Source organism: Panthera pardus, unplaced genomic scaffold (genome assembly GCF_024362965.1).
Source record: "Panthera pardus isolate Hobbes unplaced genomic scaffold, ASM2436296v1 HiC_scaffold_16, whole genome shotgun sequence".
NCBI classification, from domain to species: domain Eukaryota; kingdom Metazoa; phylum Chordata; class Mammalia; order Carnivora; family Felidae; genus Panthera; species Panthera pardus.
The window spans coordinates 123,913,180-123,938,457 of NW_026526721.1; the positions used below are offsets into that span (position 1 = coordinate 123,913,180).

The 25,278-nt window shown below is 46.3% G+C and overlaps 1 protein-coding gene across 1 annotated transcript; it reads left to right on the forward strand.

The window, feature by feature from the left end:
- The first annotated feature begins 661 nt into the window (after positions 1–661).
- NME9 (NME/NM23 family member 9) lies at positions 662–24,501 on the forward strand. Its single transcript, XM_019437606.2, has 12 exons — positions 662–820; positions 1,127–1,163; positions 7,383–7,440; positions 11,584–11,687; positions 12,755–12,826; positions 15,171–15,287; positions 16,540–16,615; positions 19,197–19,279; positions 19,571–19,663; positions 20,579–20,733; positions 22,102–22,238; positions 24,261–24,501. Exons 2-12 carry the CDS (start codon positions 1,131–1,133, stop codon positions 24,323–24,325), a joined length of 993 nt encoding a protein of 330 aa, XP_019293151.2. The 5' UTR covers positions 662–820; positions 1,127–1,130; the 3' UTR covers positions 24,326–24,501.
- Positions 24,502–25,278: the final 777 nt, after the last annotated feature.

Sequence of the window (25,278 nt, forward strand, 5' to 3'; positions counted from 1 at the left end):
GGGTGTTGCTTTTTTTTTTTTTTAAGTTTGTTTATTTTTGAGAGACAGAGAGAGAGAGAGAGAGCGAGCGAGAGCAGGGGAGGGGAGGAGAGAGTCCCAAGCAGGCTCCCCACCCTCAGCACAGAGCCCCGCAAGGTGACGGACTCACCAACTCACCAATCCTGAGACTATGACCTGAGTGGAAGTCTGGAGTCAGAAGCTGCACTGACCGAGCCACCCAGGCGCCCCTGGGCCTTGCTGTTTTATCCATTGACAATTTCTGTCTTTTAATTGGTGTAGACTACTCACACCTTGTTTGTAACTGTTTTCCATTTGTTCCACTTGACTTTCATGCATGATTTTGCGTTTGTAATTTTGTATTCTTTGTTAAAGGGAATCCCTTCAGATTCCTCAAAACCTGGAGCCACCCCTGCCTGGCATGCATTACGTACGAAGAGAAAAGCTGCACACCAGCTCTGGTTGGGCAGGAGGGATGCAGGGCTTGGGGACTCAACCGTAAAGTACAGGAGTGCCCAGGGTCTCTGCTGGGCGGATCCCAATCCCCAGACACTGACAAACGTTTCAGCCAATGGGAGTGTTCCTACAGAACAATTCTGACAGCAAGGGGGCGGGGCTGCCTCCCGCCTCTCAGCGGGGCCCACAGTGGGCGTGGCTTACGTATACGCCAGATTACTACCTGGACGTTTACGCTTTGTTGCCCTGACGACTGTGGCTGGATCGCCGCAGACTAGATTGGAAACTCGCTTGCAGCACGTCGAGGACAGTGTACCTGTCGAGAGATCGTCGCGGTGTCTCAGTTTCCCGGGAATACACGGCAGCAGTAAGGATAACAGGGTTCCGTGGCCTTTTCCTGCCTGAATTCTTCGCCAGGAGCTCTGATGCCTGAAGGGCTGCGTCGCAGGCTCCCCGACTCCATGCGGGGAGGGGTCTTGGCAGAAAACCGTCCGGAGAGCCACGACCCTGCGGGCTCCATTTTCCCCGTGGGGTGTTCCTTTTGCATCAGGGCATTTCTTTGCTGCCACTTATAATTACCTCTGGGTTTGTGGGTCTTCGCAGCGGTTTGTCTCCAGGCTGCTGTTGGAAACACCTGGAGCCCTTAGTAACAGGGCTTCTGTCTTCCTTGCAGAGCCATGGGCAGCAAGAAGAAGGAAATTGCCCTGCAGGTAAGCCTCAAGGGGAGCTTGCTTCCAGCGTCTGGTGGGGGTTAGGGATCGAGGAGGATGGTGTGGAGTGAGAAGAAATGTATAAAAGTGATGTTATTTGCCAGCAGTGATAGACAGTGTTCTCAAACTTGAATATTGTACCCTTCCATCTTAAAGGAAAAAAAAAATCTCCACAAAAAAAAAGACAACTTTTTGTGCCCTTAAAATATAAGTAAACATAACATTGGGTATAAGCTTTTTATGTTTATAGTGCTTATGCAAACATAACCCAAACATGAATTAAAATAAAACTAAAAAGGCAAGAAAATGCGAACAAATGCAATTCGATGCTGACATATTTTTGTTGAAATATAAATGCAGCTTGCCGTGAGAATATGATGTAGAGTTCTTTTGAGTTTGGGCATGCTTCTGTAACTACATGCTCTCTGGAGACCCAGTTCTCACCACTGCTTTTTACTATCATTTGCTTATTCAAGAAATATGTTTTGATATTTTATGTGCTACACATTCGTTGTACAGAGCACTTTACTTCATTTGCACCTGGAATGAATGAATCTGTAAGCCAGCATCTGCTTTTTTTTTTTCCTGGTCCTAAGCAAGAAGGAGTGTGGGACACCTGAGTAGTTCAGTATTTCAATCGTTCAACTCCTGAGTTTGGCCCAGGTCATCATCCCAGGGTCGTGGGATCCAGCCCCCACATCAGGCTCCGGACTGAGAGTGGAGCCTGCTTAAGATCCTCTCCCTCTCTCTCTCTCTCTCTCTCTCTCTCTCTCTCTCTTTCTCTGCCCTTGCCACACTTGCACTCTCTCGCTCTCTCTAATTAAAAAACAAAGTGCTTTGTCATAAGCAGATCATGTGGATGATCTGTAATATGTGCACATTTTAAAGCAAACTTACAGTGTCTCTTAGTTCAGCTCATCTGGATACATGCTCAGGCTACAGGCACTTCCTGCAAAGTAGCAGTGACCTTGAGACACCTGATTTCCCTTTCATTGTCCTTTGTGGCATGAGCATGTGTTTCAAAAGCCTAGTAATTTAAAAAGGGAGAAAACAATGTCAGTGTAAGGATAGCATGTACGAGGAGAGGGTGGGAAGAGCTTTGGAATGAAAGTCTGAAGACCTGATAGTTCTTGACTCTTCTCATAGGCAACTGACACTGGAGATAGATTAAACAGTCTCTCTTGCTATAGTTTGCTCATCTGTAGAACAAGGCTGTCCAGTGCACTATCCCTAAGGGCCTTTCCAGCATTGATGCTGTAATACTCCAGAGTTATGAAACTTTTCACATGTGGACATTCTGTCTGTAAATAAATTCTAAGCACCTAGTCCTACCACTTCTTGCTTTGTGAACGATTTCCTCAGCCTCTCTGAGACTCCATATCCTTTCTGTAAACAGGATAATAGATAGCCTGCAGAATTGTTGTGACAACTGATTGGATTGATTGCTGCCTATGGTGGCTCTAAGATTTTTGCCCTATATGATCGTCTTTTCATCTGTTTATGCCCTATGTCCCCTTTGGCGCTAATACTATTTTTTGGTGACTTCAAAAAAAATGTTATTTCCTAGAGCTCTGAATTCAATGTGGTACTCCGAGTAAGGGCTCCCATTTGCTGAGGAGGAGGGTGATTGGGAGTGCATGGGGATATCTGTATAAGCATTGCCTCCACCAGGCAAGCTCCTTGAAAGCAGTGCCCTAGGGTTCGCCAGCCCAGGAACCCTGTCCTCTCTCTGGGTAAGACTATGTAGGGCTCCTTCTGTCACTGAGACAGAAATCGCAGGACATCAAGAGGCAGTTTGGCCAGAATGTGCCACATGTTCCCTATTCATCCCCTACCAAATATAGGGCTTAGTCAAGTCCAGACATTTCCCATACTGTTCTGCTCCTGCCCCATTCCTGGGAACGAGATTCTCTAACTGTTCAGAGTCCTGGCTCCTGTGCTGGTGTGGCTCATTACATGCCAGGGGCGCACCACAGAGAGTTGCTAGTGACTGACAGTTGAGCCTCTGGAAGCGACTGTTATGAGAGAGGGTGGGGGTGGGGACTCTTCTGAACCCTCAGTCACCTTTTCAGGACTACATTTGGGAGCCCAGGATGAGTTAGTCCAGTTCTCTTAGGTCATTTAAGGCATCAAGAAACTCTTCTGTTTTTTTCTTTCTTTTTTGTTTTTCATAGGAACAAAAAGCATGGAAATATGATTTCTTTAAAGATGGATCTTTAGGAGTGCCTGGGTGGCTCAGTCAGTGAAATGTCCAACTCTTAATTTCAGCTCAGGTCATGATCCCAGGGTCGTGGAATCGAGCCCCTCATCGGGCTCTGTGCTGAGCATGGAGCCTGCTTAAGAGTCTCTCTCTCCCTCTGCCCCTTACCTGCTCTCTCTCCCTCTCTGAAGAAGAAGAAGAAGAAGAAGAAGAAGAAGAGGAGGAGGAAAGGAAGGAAGGAAGGAAGGAAGGAAGAAGAAAGAAGAAGAAAAGAAAGATGGATCTTTAGTAAAAGGTTTGCAGATATTTCATGTTTCCAGCTCTTTTAACGGGACAAAGACCTGAGCATACCTATATTAAGAATGAGTGGTAATTGTCATGGTCTTTTAATTTTTATAGTTTTAAATTAGCCCTACCAAAACTTACTAATTACAAAGGGAAAGAGAATAATTTCACAGTGCAGAAGACTCACAGACCACCTTAAGTGATTAAAGTGAATATCAACAAGAAGGGGGCAGATCGAAATTGTGTGTCACCTGATAGGATGCCATGAGAGAATACTCTTCTGCTTTTCTGATGCTCCAGCCCATCTAATCAATTCCAACCAACCCAGAGCTGCACAGCCTGGATCTAATCAGGGAACATCAAACATGCCTGAACTGAGGGACGTTCTACAAAATTATTCCCTCATAGTCATCACAAGCGTCAAGGTCATGAAAATCAAGGAAAGACTGAAGAACTCTTCCTGACTGAAAGAGACTAATCCAGCAGATGATTCCAATGAGATCCTTTGCCATTCAGGACATTATTGGGATGATTGGTAAAACCTGAATGGGATCTGAAGATTTTATATTAATAATCTATATCAGTGTTTATTTCCTGATTTTGATGGTTGTATTGTGGTTATATAGGGTAACGTATTGAGGGATCTTGATATATCAGATTGGTAATTTAAATTTAAGTAATTTCAAAATAGACAAGTTATTTAATAATTTAAATAATTCAATAAGTTCTTTTGAAAAATTTTAATGTTTGTTTATTTTTGAGAGAGAGAGAGAGAGAAAGAGCACGAACAGGGGAAGGGCAGAGAGGGAGACACAGAACTCGAGGCAGGCTCCAGGCTCCGAGCTGTCAGCACAGAGTCTGACACAGGGCTCAAACTCATGAACCGTGAGATTGTGACCTGAGCCAAAGTTGGAGGCTTAACTGACTGAGCCACCCAGACGCCCCTCAAGAAGTTCTTCATACTGCTCTTGCAAATCTTCTATAAGTTTGAAATTGTTTCCAAATACATTATATAAAAATGTACACTATTAATAATGTACTATGTGTAACATAATGTGTATTTCTCCTTGAATTTCATTTATGATGGAAACTAGAATACTTTATAGATAAGAGAAAAATGTGAAGAAATGGCAACAAATTCAAATGCTAATTATTTCTGATGTTGATGTTTGGATATATTTAGCAAAAGATGTGCAAAACACATACACCCAAATAGCACAAAACATTGCCTGAGAAATTAAGGAGGATTTAATAAGTGATGAGAAACATGATGTTCATGGACTGGAAGACTCAATGTTGTTGCTAAGATCTAATTTTTTCCAAATTGATTCAGTGCAATCCCATATAAAGTATCTGCAGGAGTTTTTGTAGAAATGGACATTTCTAAAATATATACAGGAAAGTGAAGGATCAAGAATAACCAAACAATCTTGAGAAAGAAGAGCAAATATGGAAGCCCCACACTGCCCGATTCCAAGACTTTTTACAAAGTTACGGTAATCAGAATAGGGTGGTGTTGGCAAAAGAATAGAAAATAGGTCAGTGAAACAGAATAAAGTCCAAAATAAACCCATGCTTATGTAGTCAACTGTTTTTCAACAAAGATGCCAAAGCAATTTAATGAGAAAAATAAGTTTTGCAGAAACAAATGTACCTCTACGTGGAAATAAAATTAACGTCAATCCTTCCCTCACAATCCAGACAAAAATTAATTTCAGGTAGCTCACAGACTTAAATGTGAAAGCTTAAATTATAAAGCTTCTGGAATGTAAGAGCATCTTTGTGATATAGATACACTCTACAATCAAATAATACAAAGGCCAACGGTCCAATAAAGAAAATGGACAGACCAGTGGGCATTTCTCAAGATACATAAATGATAAGCACACTAAATAGTGCTTATTTTAATAAATGCTTATTTTTTAATAAGCATTATTTAGTAATTTACAGTGCTTAACACCATCAGTCATCAGAGAAATGAAACTACAGCCACCATGAGATACTGCTACATTATCATGAGTGTGGCTAAAATTTAAAAGAATGACGTCACTACATTTTGGTGAGAATGTGGAGCAACCAGGACTCTTACACGTTGCTGATGAAAATTTAAAATGGGTACAACCACTTTGGGAAAAGCGGGGGCAGTTTCTTACTAAACTGAACATACATTTGCCCTATGTCCCAGCCACGCCACTCCTTGAGCATCTACTTACTGAGGACAGAGGAGAACATGAGCCCAAAAAGATGTAACAAGAGTGTTTGTAAGTCTTTGTTTATAATGGCCCCAAACTAGATGTAGCCCAAATGTCCTTCAAGCAAATTACAATACAGTCATACGATGCAATATGCTCAAGAATAAAAATGAACAGACTACTGGCACGCAACTACACAGATGCACCCCAAATACACTGAGTGAGAGGAACCAGCACAAAACCATACATGCTGCATTATTCCATTTATAGGAGGCTTTAGAAGAGACAAATGTTCTGTGACAGAAAGCAGATCAGGGTTCACCTGGGGTGGGGAGCACGGGTGACTGGGAGGAGACAGAGGAAATTTTGGGGGTGATGGGAAAGTTCTGGATTGTGATAGGGGTGTGGTGACCTGGGTGAGTGCATTTGCCTGAACCCAGTGAACTGTAACTCTTTAGTTCTGCGCATTTCACTGTACATGAATTATAGCTCAAGAGCACATAAAAAGAAAGAGAAAAAAATGAATGAATCCCTGTGTATAAATTTACATAAATGTTAAAACTTGATTTGAGTGAGCACAAAAGTTGCAAAAAGATATCTACAGTATGGCAACTATTTATGGACATTTTATGGATACAAAACAATTCTATATGTTGTTTTTTGGACAAGCAACAAGAAAAAGTTATTTTTAAAAGTTGACTGAGGGGGAAGGGAAACAAAAATAATATAAAAACAGGGAGGGGGACAAAACAGAAGAGACTCATAAATATGGAGAACAAACAGAGGGTTACTGGAGGGGTTGTGGGAGGGGGGATGGGCTAAATAGGTAAGGGGCACTAAGGAATCTACTCCTGAAATCATTGTTGCACTATATGCTAACTAATTTGGAAGTAAATTTCTAAAAAATAAAAAATAAAGTTAAAAAAATAGATGAAGATAAATAAATAATAAACATTTAAAAATTTATTTACCAAAAAAAAAAAAAAAATTTGACTGAGGGGCACCTGGATGGCTCAGACCATTAAGCGCCTGACTCTTGGTTTTGGCTCAGGTCATGATCTCATGGTTCCTGGGATCAAGCCCTGAGCTGGGCTCCATGCTGACAGCTCAGAGCCTTCGTGGGATTCTCTGTCTCCCCCTCTCTCTCTGCCCCTCTCCTGCTCACAGATGCACGTGTGTGTGTGCTTGTGTGTTTTCTCTCTGTCTCTCTCTCTCTGTCTCTGTCTCTCTCTGTCTCTCTCTCTCTCTCTCTCTCTCTCTCTCTCTCTCTATATATATATATATATATATATATATATATATATATATATTGAGATTTTCTTAGGTTAGTGGTGATTCCTAGAGATGGAGACAGGAAGAGAGAAAAGGAGAAAGGCAGCTTGGGGAAAGAAGACAGCTTGAGCTGTGTATTTGTACCTATTTTGGGGAGAAAGGGAGGGACAGAGGGAGAGAGAGAAGTAGGTAGGTATCTGGAGTAAATACATCAAATCATTTCCCCATCTATGCCCTCACTAATACAGCCTTTGTTCTCTTTGATGGTAGGTTAACATCAGCACCCAGGAGCTTTGGGAGGAAATGCTCAGTTCCAAAGGACTAACTGGTAATTTAAGATAATTTTTGAGATCCATCCTTTTCAAAATTGCTAAACAGCATATTGAACCATGAAGAGAAAGGCTGCAATGAATGCCATTTCCTATAATCTTGAGTTTCATAGATAAAGGACGAGGTGACTTCTTTGTGTGTAAATATATCTGGCTTGATCATCTGTCAGTTCAGGAAAGTAGTCAGTACTGTCGGAAAACAGGGTTCCCTTGTTTTAAAGCTGACTGTCAGACCCAAGTGCTGTTTAGTGTTAAGGAATGAAAACCTTTTCTTAAAAAAAATGTTTGTTTGTTTGTTTGTTTTGAGAGAGAGTTAGAGAGCAAGTGAAGGAGGGGCAGGGAGGGAGACAGAATCCCAAGCAGGCTCTGCATCAGTACAGAGCCTGAAACAGAGCTCAGACTCACGAACCATGATCATAACCTGAGCCCAAATCAAGAGTTGGATGCTCTAACCAGCTGAGTCACCCAGGTGCCCCTGAAAACCTCTTCCGATTACATGAGGCACAAAGGGGAATGTATGGTTAGGAATGTGAGAATCTCTTGGAACTCAGGGGCTGGTAGGAGAGCCAGACCTCCCAAGGAATGGGAACCAGGGACTGCACAGTCATTAGGAAACAGCAGAGCCACCATCCCTGGGCCTCCTCGTCCCTGTCGTCCTGTATGTTATCTATTGCTGTGCAACAATTTACCCCAAAGCCTAGTAGCTTAAAACAACGAACATTTATTATCCCACAGTTTCTGTGGATTTGGAATCCAGGTGTTGCTTAGCCTCTGGTTTGGGCTCTCCCACCAGGCTGCAGTGAAAGAGCGAGACAGAGAATGTCAAGCCCAACTACAGTCTAGTTTGCTTCCAAGCTCCGTCATGTGGCTTTGGCAGGTCTTTAAAAGTCATTTCCAACTTCATTCATGTGGCTATTGGCAGGACTCAGGATCCTGCTGGCTATTGGCCAGAGACATCAAGTTCTCGCTATCAGTTTATCTATCAGGCTACTTGCAACACAGTAACTTTCTTCCCTAGGGGAAGAGGGAGAGAATAGGAGGGAAAGACCTATGAAAGTCATAGCCTTTTTGTAACTGAGTCTCAAAAGTGACATCCCATTGTTTTGCCCTGCTCCGTTTGTTAGAAGCCAGTCACTAGGTCCAGCCTGCACTCAAGGGCAGGGGGTTACACAAAGGCATAAACCCCAGGAGGCAGGAATCCCTGGTGACATCTGAGAGGCTGCCTACCACAACTGCCCCTACTATTCCTTTCTCTTCCTCATTTACCATGCATACCTCTGGGCTCCCTTTCTCTCTGTGTATCCACTCACTTCTCCCTATAAATACACCGCTCAGCCAGCTTGTCTCTGCTCTCGTCTGTCCCCAGCACCACCTGCCCCAAGTGACTTCAGCATTCAAGGCCCCTCCCCCACCCCCTCCCATGACTCAATTTTTCTTTCCAGTCCCTTCACCTACTGTTCCCTGAGATATGCCCTGAGCTCCCACCTGTTTCTTGAACATGCCACAAGTCTCCCCACTTCTTTACTTTTATCCATGTTGTTCCTACTCCCTGGAATGCCATGGCCCCATCACAACCTGGAGACATCACCCTCATTCCCAGGCCCAGCTCCAAAGCAGCTGCCTTGCATGCAATTTTTCCAGAACCTCTGCATGGTCACTTACCCCTGGGAGTCACCTGGGCTCCAGGGTGGGACTCTGTCTCAGTCTCTACCCTCCCGCACACATCCAGCTTGGTGTGGCCCCTGTCTGGAGGAGCACGCGTGGCTTTCCCCCTAATCTCTAAACACGAGGGCATCGTCTTTTTCATCTCCGTCTGTAGCCAACTTGCCCAGGCCTGGTGCAGAGTGGGTGCTAAATCTCTGCTGGTTGCATCGATCCAGCAGTGTATGTGTGAGTCTTGCCACACTCCACTACTTGAGGGATTACACAGCTTTTTCGATGGTGCCAGGTCTCAACTATTTTGTGTGCGAGTCTCGTCTGTACAACCAGAACATGGCTCTAGGGCAAAACAAGCATTACCTCTCATCATTCTTTAAGAAGTTACCATGTTTCAGGCACCCTACGTGATCAGAGCTGACATCTGCTGGGTGTGGACTCTGTTAAGCCCTGCTCTGAGCGGTGCCAGGGAATTGTGCTGACTGGAGGCAGCAGGGGCTCGTCCTTCCCTTCTTATCAGGCTCTTCCTTCTTTCTAGAGCTGTCAGAAATTTGTTTCCAAAATCAACCCCTGTCTTGGAAGTCCCGCCTTCTGCTGGATCATTTTCATCTGCCTTCAAACATGCAAGTCTATTCAGATTTACACACACACACACCCCTTTTCATTTTCTCTGCCATTTCTTTCCTTCCAGATGTCTTCCCTGTTTTCCTTCCTGTCTCTCAAACTGTTGCTATGCTTCCTCTCCAGTCCTGCTCTCCCTCATAACCTTGTGAAGCGTGCCTTTGTCGCCACCACTGCCCAGAGAGCCAGGGAGTGCCAGAGGAGCCGGGAAGCTGAACCATGGGTACAAATCCTGTTTGCTGTTGTCCTCAGAGAAACCCAGAGCTTATCCTCCACCTGGATCCCCAGGAGGCCCAAATCTGTCTCCTGCCCCTGCTGGTGTCTGGTTGCCTTTGGGACCACTGGTCTTAGATTCTCTGGTTCATACTGGAAACCCAGCATGTCTAGAATCTAGTGCACTTTTCTCCCTCCCCCAAATGATCTCTCCCTGCCACCACCCAGTTCTTTTCCTCTGCCAGCCTCCAAGGTGGAGTCCTTTCCATGCCCAGGTGACTTTCACCATCCATCTTTCCCTTCCCTTTCCAAGTCTCATGGATTCCTCCCTTCCTTTCCTCCCACCCCCAGATCCCCCTCTGAGCCTGGCTTCCTCATCCCTCCCACACCCAACTTTTCCCCTGCAAAACAATGCTGCTTGGCTGAAACTAACCGACGCTCCTGAATTCATGCATCTTGTTTATTTCCTGGAGTAGTTGAAAGAGCATGTACTATGGCATCAGACAAACCTGGGTTCAAAACTAGGTTCTACTCCTGCACTGGCAGCACAGAGCCTGTTTGGGATTCTCTGTCTCCCTCTCTCTCTGCCCCTTCCCTGCTTGTCCTCTGTCTCTCGCTCTCTTTCAAAATAAATAAATAAACATTTTGGAGGGAAGAAAAAACTAGGTTCTACTGCTTGAAGATTTAATTATTACTTTTTTAAACCTTGGGCTAGTTACTTCATCTCTTTGAACTTCACACAAGCTAGCACTTTTTGTGTCATGATCGGGCTGGGCATGTCTCGCATGTATCTGGTGCATATGTGTTGGCTTAGCTTGCTTAGCTTTCCTTACAGGCCCTGTGGCCTAATGCAGTCAGGCAAGAGGGTTCCCTCACACCCAGTCCTGGCACACTCCAGAGACTGGGTGGGACAAACGACGGAAAAAGTATGCAAGTTTCCTTTAGGTATCTATCAGGTACACTTTCTAGAACACTGTTGATTTTATAAAGTAAATAAAACTCTCCTTTACCCAAAACAAGTGGCTTTTAATCCATCAGGGGAAAATGTCTCAACTGTGTTTATTATCAAAGCAGCTAAGAGTAGTTTGTATGCTGACAGGCCACTTACAGTGACCTCTTTCTTTTAGAATAAATAGTTTGGGGTGCCTGGGAGGCTCAGGCGGTTGAGGGTCCGACTCTTGATTTTGGCTCAGACCGTGATCTTGTGGTTCACGGGTTCAAGCCCCACGTCAGGCTCCGTGCTGAGAGTGCAGAGCCTGCTTGGGATTCTCTCTCTGTCTCTCCAAAATGAATGAATAAACTTTAAAAAAATACAGTGTTAGTACACTTCAAATATTTATGGAGGGCCTGATTGACCTTGAAAGAAGCCTGAAAATTACTTCAGGTAAAGGATCCACGTTAAGAAAACTGTTTTCTACCACACTTACTCCATCATGTTTAGAATTCAAAACACTGAGTTCATAAGAATGAGGGGCAGTTTGTCTGTCCCCATGCTTGCTTCTACTCTAACGGGATAATGAATCCCTTGACCATTAAAGAACCCTGCAAACAGATGTCCACTGGAGAGGAGTTGGAATTTGCAGGTATAAATTTTGCCTGACGTGGTGAGTGCTGGTGCCCACTGAACGTTCCTGCTTCTTGGTTCCATGTAGTTGTCGACGTCTATCAAGGGTGGTGTGGCCCCTGCAAACCCGTGGTGAGCCTCTTCCAGAAGATGAGGATCGAGGTTGGCCTGGACCTTCTGCATTTTGCCTTAGTAAGATCCTCCCCCAGCAGAGCGTCATACAACACTGTAAAATAATTAAACACTTAAAAGCAGGAATAGGAATCAGGAGCTGCTTTTTCCAGATCATTGAAAAGACATTGGTTATGAATTTTTTGGTCATCGGTCATAGATGCTTACAGTTTCTCTAGAGATGAAGATTCCTACCCCCACCCCCGCCTTTCTGACAATCACTCTGGGCTTGGGCATCTCTTGACCCTGTGCACAGGGAAGGGGTCCGTGTCACTCAACACGTGTGTTCCTTCTGGCTCATCAACGCTGTAGACTCTGAAGTCTTATTCCCAGAGCATGGCATTTCAAGATCTCTGTGCTCTGCTCCATCATGGGGAACTTCTAGCAAATATTCGCTTGGATGAACGTATGGAAATGGGAATAAGTTCCAGAAAAGTGTGCAAGAGACGATCGATATGCCACATGGATTAGAGGTGCATAGGCAGACCACAGGAGAAAATATACGTACACTGACCTTCTGACACTTCTGGAGAGAGTGTGGGAGGGAGATGCCTGCATGGGGAAGTGTTAGGCCCCTGCACAGGGTTTATCAGACACCGAAGACAAAGTCTGGGGACTTTCATTGCTGGCAGTAGTAGGATGTCAGACAGTGGAGCCCCCTGGTTTGGAGCAGCAGCTGGCTGGGGAGCAGGAGAAACCCTTGCTTCCTCCTTGTCTTATTCTTCAAAAAAGCACACCGTCAACAAGTTTTACCAATATGTTGACAGCAAAGTTATTCTGATGAAAAGACCTTAGAAGGAAAGGCATGAGAGCAAGCCAGGGCCTCACCTGGTAGGGGCAGTCACAGTGTGTATGTGAGTGGAGGGAAGGGTGTGTGTATATGAGTGTTTACGTGTGGGGTGGTGTGTGTGTGGGGGATATGTGTGTATATATACATGGCCTGTGTGTGTGTGTGTGTGTGTGTGTGTGTGTTTATGGGGATATATGGGGTGTGTGCCTGTGTGTCTATTGTCCTGTGTGGTTCTCCCACCATCGTGCCCCTGCGTCCCTGGCACCCCAGAGCCCTCCTGACAGCTTGTTTTCTTTAGGCAGAAGCAGACTGTCTTGATGCCCTTGAAAAATACCGAGGGAGATGTGAGCCGACCTTTCTGTTTTATGCAGTAAGTACATTTTCAGAACCAGAACCAGAACTTGTGCAGATCATTAGGGTTCAGAGAGAGGCTTCTCACTGAAAGTCACCAAGTGGCTTCACTGATCCAGACAAGTGAGCATTTGTTATTTGGGGTGAGGATAGATGTACTTAAGTCATGGTAATGCAGGTCCCTGCCTAGGAGGGTGGCCTTGCTCGTTGGTGGAGGGGGCTGGGAAGACACAGCTCCTGATGGTCACTCTGGGCTCAGCAGCCTTCCTGACTGGCTGTACGTGGGAAAGAACGGGAGTCACTCAAATGCGTATGCTCCTGGCTCATGGACACTCTTGACTGATGCTTCACAATCAGAGCACGGGGTTTCAAGATTTCTATTCTCTGCTCTATAAGAGAGGAGCCTTCAGCAAACGTATTCCTTTAATGGGGTAGACAACCTCCGCATTCACTTTTATGTAACCGTAAGATGTGAAGATATGTTTACAGAAATTTGGAAATGAAAGGGACTATTGTGGAAAGCCAAGTAGTTCAGTGTTTTCAAAAATAATTTGGATATTTTTGGGTGTGACATCCGTGCCCTGGCCCCACGCCCCTCAGGGCCCACCACCTCACACCTGGCTTCCTAGCTGAGGCCCTGAAGGCAGCTGACTGGTAGGCTACTCCTGACTCCCGCCCCTGCCCTGTACAGTTGGGGGAACTGAGGCCGACCCACTCCCATCTCCTGACAGCCAGGCCAGTGTTGTTTAGCTTGGAGACCTTTGGGCTACTGTGCTCAGCACTGTAAGCATTCCAAATTGGAAGCTCATGGTAAACATTATTTGAGCACTGATTTTAAATTTATTTATTTTGAGAGACAGAGATAGTGCAAGCAGGGGAGGGGCAGAGAGAGAGGGAGAGGGAGAGAGAATCCCAAGCAAGCTCTGCACTGCCAGCACAGAGCTTGATGTGGTGCTCGAACTCAACACAACAGTGAGATCATGACCTGAGCTGAGACCAAGAGTCGGAGGCTTAACCGACTGAGCCACCCAGGCGCCCCCGATGAGCGTTGATTTTTGATGGAAGACTACAGTTATGTGCTGAAACATGGGTGGGGATGGTGGGAGAAGTGGGAAGGAGCCAAAGTGACAGCGGAGCACAGGTGCAGAAATGGGATCTGTCACAGGTGTTTGCTTGAGCCTATAGTGATTAAGGTGTAAATCATAAATCATATCGGACTGTGGGAACAGGTGCCAAGGCAGCAGGCTCCAACCTCTCACCCTCTGGAGGGCCACTGAGGGGCAGGGTGGAAATGGGGGAGGCCCACTTTCTGCGAGCTTCTGTAATATGCAGAGACTGCCAAAAAGGTCAAAACAGGGAACTTATGTCACCCCAAATGGCACCTCCACTGTGAAGTCTCCTCTGACCACCCCAGGTGGAGCTGGGAATCCCTTCTTGCCCTGAATGCCAAGCATCCTGTACATTTCCCTTTTAAAAAAAAATTTTTTTTAACGTTTATTATTGAGAGACAGACACAGAGCGTGAGCAGGGGAGGGGCAGAGAGAGGGGGAGACACAGAATCTGAAGCAAGCTCCAGGCTCTGAGCTGTCAGCACACAGCCCACACGGGGCTCGAACTCACAAACTGTGAGATCATGGCCTGAGCCGAAGTCGGTTGCTTAACCAACTGAGCCACCCAGGCACCCCCTGTACATTTCCCTCTTAAAGCAATGATCATATTCTATTGTAATTTTTTCTTTGATATCACCACCTCTCTACCCCTTGACTTCCCAGTCATTGAGGCAACTAAACTTTTCAGGTTTAGTGTTCATATCTGTTGCCTCTATCTTGGTGCTTGGCATAGCAAGTGCTCAGTAGACATTTGTCCAGTGGACAAGCCACGCATAGGCCACATTTCATCACTCACGACCTAGTGTGCCCTGCTCCTCCCTTAACCAACTCTCCCCCTCCCCTGGCATTTTCCTGAAGTTTTTTTTTTTTTTTTTTAATGTTTATTTATTTTTGAGATAGCGCGTGGGAGTCAGCATGAGCTGGGGAGGGGCAGAGAGAGAGGGAGACAGAGAATCCGAAGCAGACTCCATGCTGTCAGTGCAGAGCCCTATGCAGAGCCTGATGTGGGGCTCGATCCCTTGAACAGAACTGTGAGATCATGATCTGAGCCAGACGCTTAGCCACCCAGGTGTCCCTCCCTGAAGGAAGTTGAAAGGAGAGGCATGGGGTAGAGGGCAGAGAAGCGGATGGCGGCCTCAACCTTGGGCTTGCTCCTAAGCAAAACTCCTGGACACTCACAGTCTCTTGGAAGAGATTAAGACCTGTGCAGACGAGGTCAAGTGGTCTGAGTAGCGCGTGTGTACCGTGTTCTAGGGCGGAGCACTGGTGGCGGTGGTTAGAGGAGCAAATGCCCCGCTACTGCAGAAAACCATCCTGGAGCAGCTGGAGGCTGAAAAGAAGGTGCTGGCTGAAGGCTGTGAACGGAAAGTGGTAAGGAGCACTCCCAGAGCAGCAAACTCCGTGTTTTTGTTCCCTCCCCCACTAATTCTTCTGGAGCTGTCAGTGGAAAGCTTCATTAAACGCCTCCCTCTGGGGGCCCTTGAGGGCTCAGGGGGAAGCAGTGGCATGGGTTTTAAAGGCTTCTTTAAAAAACTGTTTTAAATGTTTTACTTATTTTTGAGAGAGAAAGAGAGAGCACGAGTGGGGAAGGGGCAGAGAGAGAGGGAGACACAGAATCCGAAGCAGGCTCCAGGCTCCGAGCTGACAGCACAGCTGACACTTAACCCAATGAGCCACCCAGGTGCCCCTGAAAGCTTTCTTTTAAAAAAGCTGCCCCCTTCTTCCAAAACACTTGATCTTCATTTATCTATGTCCCTCTCATCCCCCACTTCAATTCTTAACAGGGGTTTCTAGAACCCTCACAATGAGTTCAGAAATGAAAATAAAGTTATGGAGTCAAGTAGTGGATAGGAGAAGTCAGCCTCAGGGTGACTCACCCCTGGTGACTTGCCTTCACCTCCCATTCCTGAAAGGCTTGTGATCCCCCGAGCGTTTGTTTCTTTAGTTTAGAAATTAAGCTGTCATTCACATGAGAAATAGGATCAGCATAGCTTGTGATTTTGATAATTTCCACGATAACACAGACTACAAGTTTTTCACAAATAAGTGGCTGCCTTTGAAAATCAACACCACCTTAGATAGAGGTATTTCCTGGTGCTTTGAGCTCTGTCCAACGAGCCTTAACGTAGTTTAGTGTTCGTTTTTCAAGTTTTCATATTCAATTCCAAGTAGCAAACCCCTATTTTTATAGAGTGGGTTAGAATCAATCATATTTTTTCCCAAGAAAATCACGCATTTTCTCTGTGGAGGGAGAATGATCTCTGTCTTTACTACTTCCTTGCACGGTGCAGCCAATTGCTTAATATTTCCTTGCTTGTCTTTTCTTCCTTTGTCTTCTTGCCAACTCTCGATTTCATCTTTTCTACTTGGCGCTTGTGGAAATGGACAGAATATAAGCCTTAAGATCAGCATAGATTTCTTTGTCTTTGAACACCCTCACCCCCACCATCATCCGGCCACTTAAAAGGATCTTGTAAAGTTTCCAAGGCTGATGATCTTGACCTCCTTTTTTTTTGGCTCTGCATTTTGGGCCTTTGCTTTTTTGGCTTCTGTAGGTTTCTGAAGGTCTTTGTGGTAATTTTAATTAGCTAACTACTTTCTGTTCGTGACCAATTTGTCCTAGATTAGAGACGAGGCTCTGTCTGATGAAGATGGATGCTTCACCTGTGACAAGGACAGTGGTGACGATGAGGACATGGGTGAGTATAGAGCCAATAAGCAAGGTGAAAAGGCAAAGCAGACTCAGATTTTTAAATCTGAGTTTTTAAAAACCTTATGAGTAGGGGCGCCTGGGTGGCTCAGTCGGTTAAGTGTCCGACTCTTGATTTCAGCTCAGGTCATGATCCCACAGTTTGTGGGTTCTAGCCCTGCATCGGGCTCTGTGCTGACAACTTGGAGCCTGCTTGGGCTTCTCTCTCTCTCCCCCTCTCTCTTAAAATTGATAAACTTAAAAAAAAAAAAACACCTTATCAGTCATCAGTGTTTTGGGCAATCTGAACTCTGGGAAGATTGACCATGAAACATTTTGTTTCCGATCACCTGACTTCAAACACACTGTGTCAGATCTCCCTTTTGCCCTTTCTTGGCATCTTCAGCACCACGCAGACTTCAGCTGATCATTCAAGTATAACCAGCATGACTTTCAAGGCAATTACCATGCATCAGGAAAAGTTCCACCTACTAAAATGGAGGGTAGAATTTCAAGCAGTGGTACTGGTGTTGCCTTGGTCTTCATTTGAGCTAAAGAGCTCACTTCGTATTTTCACCTTTTTTTCTAAAGTGTCCAAAAGTCAGCTGTACTGAACACCTTCTCACCCCACAACCTCGCACCAAGTATCAACTCATGGATTTCACACTCCTGGGCCTCACAGTTATTCCCGAACCTTTACTATGAGAGAACAACTTGACCTGACAGAATGGAAAGCAGGAGTCAGAAGGGCTGTTGCTGGAAGGCAGCTCTTGACAGTAACCGGGGCTCCGGGGGAAAGCAGCGCTGAGTTCAGGAACCGAGGTGGAAAGAGAAGGAAGATTTTTATCATCGCATGAAGTAGAAAGGCTGTTTATGCGTGTATGGAGAATGAGGACTGTTTGAGTTGGATGCTAACAAGGAAAGAGGCACAGTTCAGGAAACCAAAAGAACTTCACGTGGGGAAAAAAATCAGTGTTTTGCAGGAAACATTTGTTGCCTTTTTTTTGGATGATCTGCTCTTCCCTCTCTCATTATATCCTCTCAAATCAAGTCTCTCCACCTAGAAAATACCAGAAAAGCCTGCCCTTGCCCTTAGCCTTCCTCTCCTCCATGCCTGAGTTTCTGGAGCCTCCCTACTCCCTGGGCCACCCGTCACCTCTGGCTCCTGCCTGACCCGCTTCACATGGCCCATGTGCCTGCTTCTCTCTGGTGCTCACAGGGCACCAGTGATATTCCTAGTGCCAAATCCCAGGACCGGTGTCCAGTCATATCCTACAGCCTCTCTCCGAGGACTTGGATGATTTCACAGCGTCTTCTCTTTTGGTTTCTGAGATGTCATGACTTTTCTCGTTTTCCTTCTGCATCTCTGGCCTCTTCACAGCCTCCCCATTCATTGGCCTTTTCTCATTTGCTCCCCTTTCAAGCTGGACATCTCTGGGCCCTGATCTGACCTCTTCTGTTCTCACCCTGCACCCCTAGAGAATCTCACTAATGGGTCAATGTATAAAGGATTCATTGTAAGAATCCTTAGAGTACTAAGGGTACATGGGACATCAGAAACAATACAGAAAAATGGATAGATCTGTGGCTTAAAATGATTCACATCTTTGCAGTGTATATGTTCTTGTGATTTCCAGAGTAGGAAGCTCTCCTCAAATGCACATACTATCATGTTTCATTGCAATACAACAGATATAAAAGTTAATAACAGAAAATAGGTTCTGGGGGATACAGAGTCTGTGGAGAGTGTAGGTAGCTCACCAAGGCCAAGTTCATACAAACAGGAGTGCAGTAGGGATGAGCTTATGAACTGGACATGGGGGTTCCCCTACAGCTTTCTGCAGGCCTGAGTAGGGGCTACAATCACATGCCACCTCCCTTGTTGCCACAGCTGACTGGACCTGTGGACATTGACCAAAAGACAGCCATTAGGACACTGGTCATGGAACTATGGCTGCTACCTTGGCTCCAAACAATGAGCTGGCCAATCTGGTCTACTCTCAAGAGAATCTGTAGAGATAGAGGAGATGGTAGTTGCAGTTTGGTAGAATTTGCTGGCGCTGAAAAGTCATGGACTCAGGGCCTGGGGAAGTGATTGCTGCCCACATGCCAGCAAAGGTAAAGGAAGCATTGGTGAAGGGGCCAGTGAAGGGAGAGGAGAAGACAGCAGACAGCACTTAGAGGCTAAGAATCAGGACAGGGTGACAGGAAGGCACAACGGAGGCCAGGCTTGTGTGACCTCGACTCCAGGTGTCTCGGACTCCAAGCCATCTCTTTCAGTTGTTTCTGGGGTTCTGCTCCTCAGTGGTCTCTGATCTTTTCCCCACTTTCTTCCCCTCCTCCCTCCCCACCCCCTCCCAGCCCCCTTCTCCCACGTTCCTGTCCCTTGTAGCCAGGTTGAGGTCTGCAGCCAGACCTGTGCCTCTACTAGAGTCCAAGTGTGCAGAGGCACACTCAAGAGGCGAGGGGGGCGGGGGGACCCGGGAGCTGAGTGCAGGGGCAGCATGGTCCCTGCGGATGGCCCCCTGAGAGCCTCAGAGATGGCTGCTGTGAATCCAGCACCTGAGAGCACCATCCTTGGCTTTTTGCAGCGCCATGGGGGAAGACCTGCACCTTGGCCATCATTAAGCCAGACGCAGTGGTCCACGGAAAGACTGATGAGATTATTATGAAGGTAAGAGAGACAAAGCTTCCCGACAGACACCCTCATGTCTCTCTTCTGGTGGAAAAGCAGGGGTGGACATCGTACAGCCGTGTGCTGGTGGGAAAAGAAGGCTTCTGAGAAGCTTTAACTACAATTCCACTTAAGTAAGTTAAACACTTTAAATCCATTTAGAACAGATACGAAGAGGCAGAGGGTCTCCGCTTTTAATGTTACCTTTCCCATTATCTTTTACTTCTCAGCACATTTAGATATGAATTTGGGCTTGATTTACCCTTTCATCATAGATGTGTCTTTTTACAGATCCTGGAAGCCGGTTTTGACATTCTAACAAATGAAGAGAGAACCATGACAGAGGCAGAAATGCGACTTTTCTATCAACACAAAGCTGGGGAGGTCAGCTCATCTGCTTTCATACATCCGACATAATCTCATTTCTTTCTTTCTCCAACATTATGTTTATAGGTTATTAGTTTGGGAGAAAGCAGAGTATTACGAAGAACAAGAATATGAATTTGCTCTCAGAATAATGATTATAGCCTTTATCAGGTTAAAGTTCTTTGGTTGCAAGGAAGAGATTTTGATTCTAACAAGTAATAAAATAAATAATTTACTGGAAGGCTACTCCATAACTCCCAGAACTGAAGAAGACAGTTGAAGGAGTTGAATAAGAAGGTGTTGGGGAGAAGGACCAAGACCTTAGGAGTGGAGTTCCATGGACAGTCACTTTTAGGTGCTGCTGTTGGACAACTCAGATTCAAACACTTTCTTCTGCTTATGACTCCCCTGCTTGAGAGGGAGGCCTGACCAACCTAGGTCGGCCATAGCCCCCCTCTCAGGTGAGATGTGTGCGTGTGGTGGGGGTGGGGGAAGAGGCGTCATGGTTGTCAGCCGGGGTAGGCCAAGTGAAATGAGCAAGGGCTGCTCCCCAAAGGAAAACCTGCTACTTGAAGCATCAGGAAGGGTTGCAAGACATTGCAAAAAATGCCTTAGCAACATCCCTCCCCTGGCTATCTAGCATCCACATCAGTTCAATACACATGGTCTTTTAAATGACCATACTTAACTTGTTAGTCTCACGTAACAAAACAAGTCAACTCGAAGTCTCATCTTCCTGCCTTTGCCTTCATCTGGGTTCTCTGGGTGTGGTTGGTCATCACCACCACCCCACCCTGGGCCCTCCATGCGCATGCTGGCTGGTGGCAAGGCTGCTCACTGAACCTCTCCTGTCCTGTGGAGGGATGGGCCCACTGACCCACTGTCGGCCCCAGGGCCCCTGACCCAGGTCACTGTTTCCTCTCCTTGTGCTAGGAGGCATTTGAGAAGCTGGTGCATCACATGTGCAGTGGACCGAGCCACCTCCTGATACTCACCAGGACTGAGGGCACTGAGGATGTGATCACTGCCTGGCGAATGCTCATGGGTCCCTGTGACCCTGATGTGGCAAGGAGGGAGCAGCCTGACAGGTGACGTCACCAGCTGTGGTCTTTTCATTCATCTTAAAACCTGAACCCAAGGAAGCCAAGAGCCCTGCCCTGTATTCAGCCCTGAATTCCCCCTTTATATATATTTGGAGAGACCCTGAGAGTTACACATTTGAGGAGGCCCTGATAGTCTCTCCCTCTGATCCAGTCTTCACTGTTCTCTCTGCAGCCAGAGGTTTCCACAGTGTGATCCCAGAACCACACACAGAACTCATCCAGGAAATACAGATTGCAGGGCCCTACCAAAGCCTGCTAAGTCAGAGACTCTGGGCAGGACCTAGGGGTTGGCATTGCAGACTCAACCCCCTCTACCCTCCTCCCCTCCCAGGGTGTCCTAAGGCTCCCTGGAGTCTGAGCACCCTGTTCTGCACACTGCACTAGGCTGCCTTGGCCCTGTATTTAGCCTGGCATTGCCAATGCCAAATCCACGGTCTTGTCTTTGAAGCTAAAAGAAGCCCAGACAACAGGAAAGAAATGAGCAAGAGACTAAGTAACTGCAGTTGTACCTTGTAGTTGTCAGGGCCAGAACATTCATATATAAACATTCATATGTGGGATGAGTAAGACAGCCCAGGGTTCAGATCCTAGGTTGCTGCATATTCAGTCAAGTCCTTTCTCTGAGCCTCAGTTGTCTCCTCTGTAAAATGGGATCACGATGCATATTATGGGAGGCCACAGTGTTGTAAAGAGCACGTCCTTGGGCCATGCATTAATCCCTCTGTGCCTCAATTTCTTCATCTCAATCATGGGTGCTACAATGCCTCAGACACTGATGTGAGGATTGAATGTGTATGTGTGTACATATATGTGTGTGTGTGTGTGTGTGTGTGTGTGTGTGTGTGTGTGTGTGAGTGTATGTATGTGTATATATGTATGTGTGTATATACATGTATATCAAGTACTCAAAACAGTGCTTGACACAAAGGAAGCCCTAGCAATGTTAGTATTATCTTTCGGGGTTATTGACAGATTAACTATGAACAGCTACATTAAGCTCTTGGCAGGGTGCTAGTCCCTGGTGGCGCTATCAACAAAATGGCAGCTCCTGAGCTTACACCATGACTCACGCATACTTAAACTGAGAATCACGACAGAGTGTCCCTCGTAGAACTGTGGCACAAATGAAATGGGATCATGTATGTGAAGCACCTGGCAACGTGCAGAGAAATCACAATGGAATACATGTCAGCTACTATCCTGGCTGCTGTTCTTGGCATTTCCAAAAGAGAGAAAGCCATTCCACAGAAATGCAGCGTGCTAACTGGTAGCTGGTGACCATGTTGCCAGAGAGCAAAACATTTCTCCTCAAATGAAACAAATGTTTCTTGTGCATTTTGCCAATGTTCCCAGTCTCCGTGCTCAGTACGGCACAGAAATGCCCTTTAACGCAGTCCACGGAAGCCAGGACAGAGATGACGCCAACAGAGACCTGGCATTGCTCTTCCCCACTTTTAAGTTTTCAGACGAAGTTCTAGAAGCCTCTCTGGGTAAGTCATCAAGGCAGTTTGGTCTTTATTACATCTGCAGCAAGTAAGCTGGGGGTGCTGATGATTATGTGGCAATCAGGTCTTCAATCTAATAAGGTCCTGTCTGGTGAAGGGCCCATTATATAACCTCAGTAGCAGTCCTGATCTGTTTTGTAATGATGTCGCTTTTTAATACCGCATTACTTTTTTTTTTTTTTTTTTGCTCCATTCTTACTTTGGAGTCATATTTTCATTGCAAAGTTACTTTTGCAGTTTCTTGTGGAAACCGCTGAGAAAATTTAACTGGCTTTCTAGAATCATGCTCCAAAGCCAGAGGCCAGATGTCACTTCCTCACTTCCTGTGTGTTTCACACACCCCACGCCGGACCCTTGGTAGGGTTGCTGAGTGGTAGATAGTTATACAGAAGGGCCCTGAGCCTGCTGTGACTCTTGCATCCCTCAGCCCCCACTTTTTGGGAAAAGTGTGCGGGGTCATCTCCACCTCCAAATCTGGGTGAGAAACCCAAGGGGTCCAGAGTGGATGTGACTTACCTCACTCCACAACTAGAAGTAGGCCTCACTCGGGATGCCCCTGCCGCTGAGTTGGGTGGGTATCTGTGGTTTGAGCCTGAGGTGAAGGGGCCAGGGGCTAAGAATCCTGGGAAAAGCAAAGGACGTGAGGATGGGATTCCTGGGAGAAGACTGCGTGCAGATCTGAAATGGTAACAACATACTTGTACACAAACGTTTGACTTTTAACCAATATATTTACCTAAGTGTTTGATATCTTCGCGGTCTCCTCAAGATCTGAATCTGGCTCAGTAAGAACACAGGTGGTCTGGGATGGGAGCTGGCCAGCACCAGCCCTCATTTAATCCCTGCAGCTGCCAGCAGAGGGACAGGCTGGGTGTGATGGGCGTAGAGAGATCATGGCCAAGTGCAGCTTTAGGTGGATCAGACAGACCCAGGTTGACACACACAAAGCCATTCCCCTCCTAGGAGGAATGGGGTGACAGTGGCACTGCTAGGGCCAGCTTTCCTCTAGGGACCCACCCTCAGAGACAGCCCATGGTGCATTCCTTTAGGTGTCCAGGGCCAGGCACATCTCCGTCCTTTTGGGGGGTAATTGGAAACAAGTAGTTTAACTCAGGGCCAAGTCTGGGAGAGGAGGAGAGCAGCCTGGCTGGGGAACAGTCATCAGAGCGATTGCGGACAGTGTTGGGAGATCATGAGCCTGACTTCTGGGCCAAGTGATGATGAGCAAAGGGGACAATTACCCAGGGGTCTGAGCCAGACCACATTGTGGGAATAAGTGCACAGCCTCCTGGGAGCAGGACTCTGAAGCAGCCTCATCAGGGTGCTGATGTTCTGCTCATTTGTTTAATGGGCCAGGCTTCCTCAGTCGTCAGGAGCACCGTGTGCTTTCCAACTTACCCGGCACTTTCTCTGCTAAGGGTCAGGGGTCAAGGGCCCTGGAGACAAGACAGTCCAGAGTTTGGATCCTGGCTCCACTATTTACCAGATGAATAGCCTCAGGAAAGTTACTTACCTTTTTTGGACCTCTGTTTCCTCATCTGTGAAATGGAGATAATGACAGACTCATTATTAGCCCTGTAATAGTATTTCCACAATAGCGATCTTCCTCACAGGGCTGTCATGAAGATGAAAGGAGACAAAGGATATTCAAGTTCTTAGCCTGGGGCCTGACCCATATTAAATGCTCAACAAATAACTCATTTTCCTATTTTCAAGATTTTTAAGCAACGTCCATACCCAACATGGGGCCCGAACTCACACCCCCAAGATCAAGAGTCACATGCTCCACCGACGGAGTCAGCCAGGCGCCCTTCATTCTAATTTTTAATTCCTGGTCCCTAACATACTTATTAGGGCCTCTCTTTGCTGTTTCCTCCACCCTGACCCCTCACTTCATCCTCTGTGATGTAGTTAGACCCCCTTTTCCTGTTTCTTCTGGTGAGTGGGAGAGAGGGCTGGGACAGGGCTAGGTTTCAGAAGTCCTGCAGAACATCTGTCGTCCCACAGGCCACGAGGCCGAAGGAGCGGTGGGCCCCACTGAGGTGCTTCGCTTCCCTGAGGACACGGACTGAGACGGCTGTGCAGCTTTTCCGGAGCATGTGACCAGGGCGAGGCCACGAGGCCACAAGATGGAATGTCTGTGCACTCCAATCAGCTGCACAGAAGGAAACCTCCAGAATTGGAACCTCTTTTCCGCACCAATACTTATTTGGTTTAGCCATCTCTCATGAACAATAAACAGAATATACTTTCCTGCCTTATTAAATAGTATATAGAACATATACTTTTTTTTTTTTTTTTGCTACTTCTGGGATTTTATAAAATAAATGGACATCAGTTATTGTATCCTGGTGTGACAGGGTGTCATCTCGGGGGATAATGAGTTACACAGGACAGTGTTTCTCCAATAATAAATCTATTTATCGATCAAATAACTTTAGAGTTCAAGCTGATAACTACCAACTTGAAAACAGTACAAAAAGATTGGTTAGAACATTTCCAGGCATAGCGACATGGAGGCAGACAGGTACCAGCTTTAGTCTTCACGCTGCCTGCCCAAGCCACAGAGGCTGTCCCGCAAAGCTGCCTGACCTCCCATCTGAGAACAATGCTTGGGAGTTACATTTGGAACCAGTGTTCATCTCATTTTCTTGACGCTCCCTTCCCCCATTTCTTTGGTTTGACTCTGGCTACAGCCTAATTTTTAAAGTCTGAGAGCTCCCAGTGGAGCCAAGTTGCCTCCAGCTTTCGCTAAATCACCTGGTTTAGCCATCCTTCCATGGGTGTGCCCTTGACAGTCACTGGAGGTTTTCAGGAGAATATTAACTATTATTACCCCCGTGAATATTAACACGAATAGCCACTCCCCCCTGCTAGTTTGCTCTGTGATCTATTTGTAAATTCACTATGCCCAGGCATCCGCTTTGCTGAGGAAAAGGCTGTGTTTGTCTACTCCCCAAGACAAATGTTAGCGATCTCCTTCTCACTTGGTTTTCTCCAGAAGACTTAGCTTATGACTTGAAGT

Bases quoted from the DNA above. Each gene is read 5' to 3' on its own strand.
- NME9 (XM_019437606.2), top strand. From the start codon at position 1,131: ATGGGCAGCAAGAAGAAGGAAATTGCCCTGCAG. The intron at 11,688-12,754 runs GTAAGATCCTCC...TGTTTTCTTTAG, and splicing joins ACCTTCTGCATTTTGCCTTA to GCAGAAGCAGACTGTCTTGA. The intron at 19,664-20,578 runs GTCAGCTCATCT...TCCTTGTGCTAG, and splicing joins ATCAACACAAAGCTGGGGAG to GAGGCATTTGAGAAGCTGGT.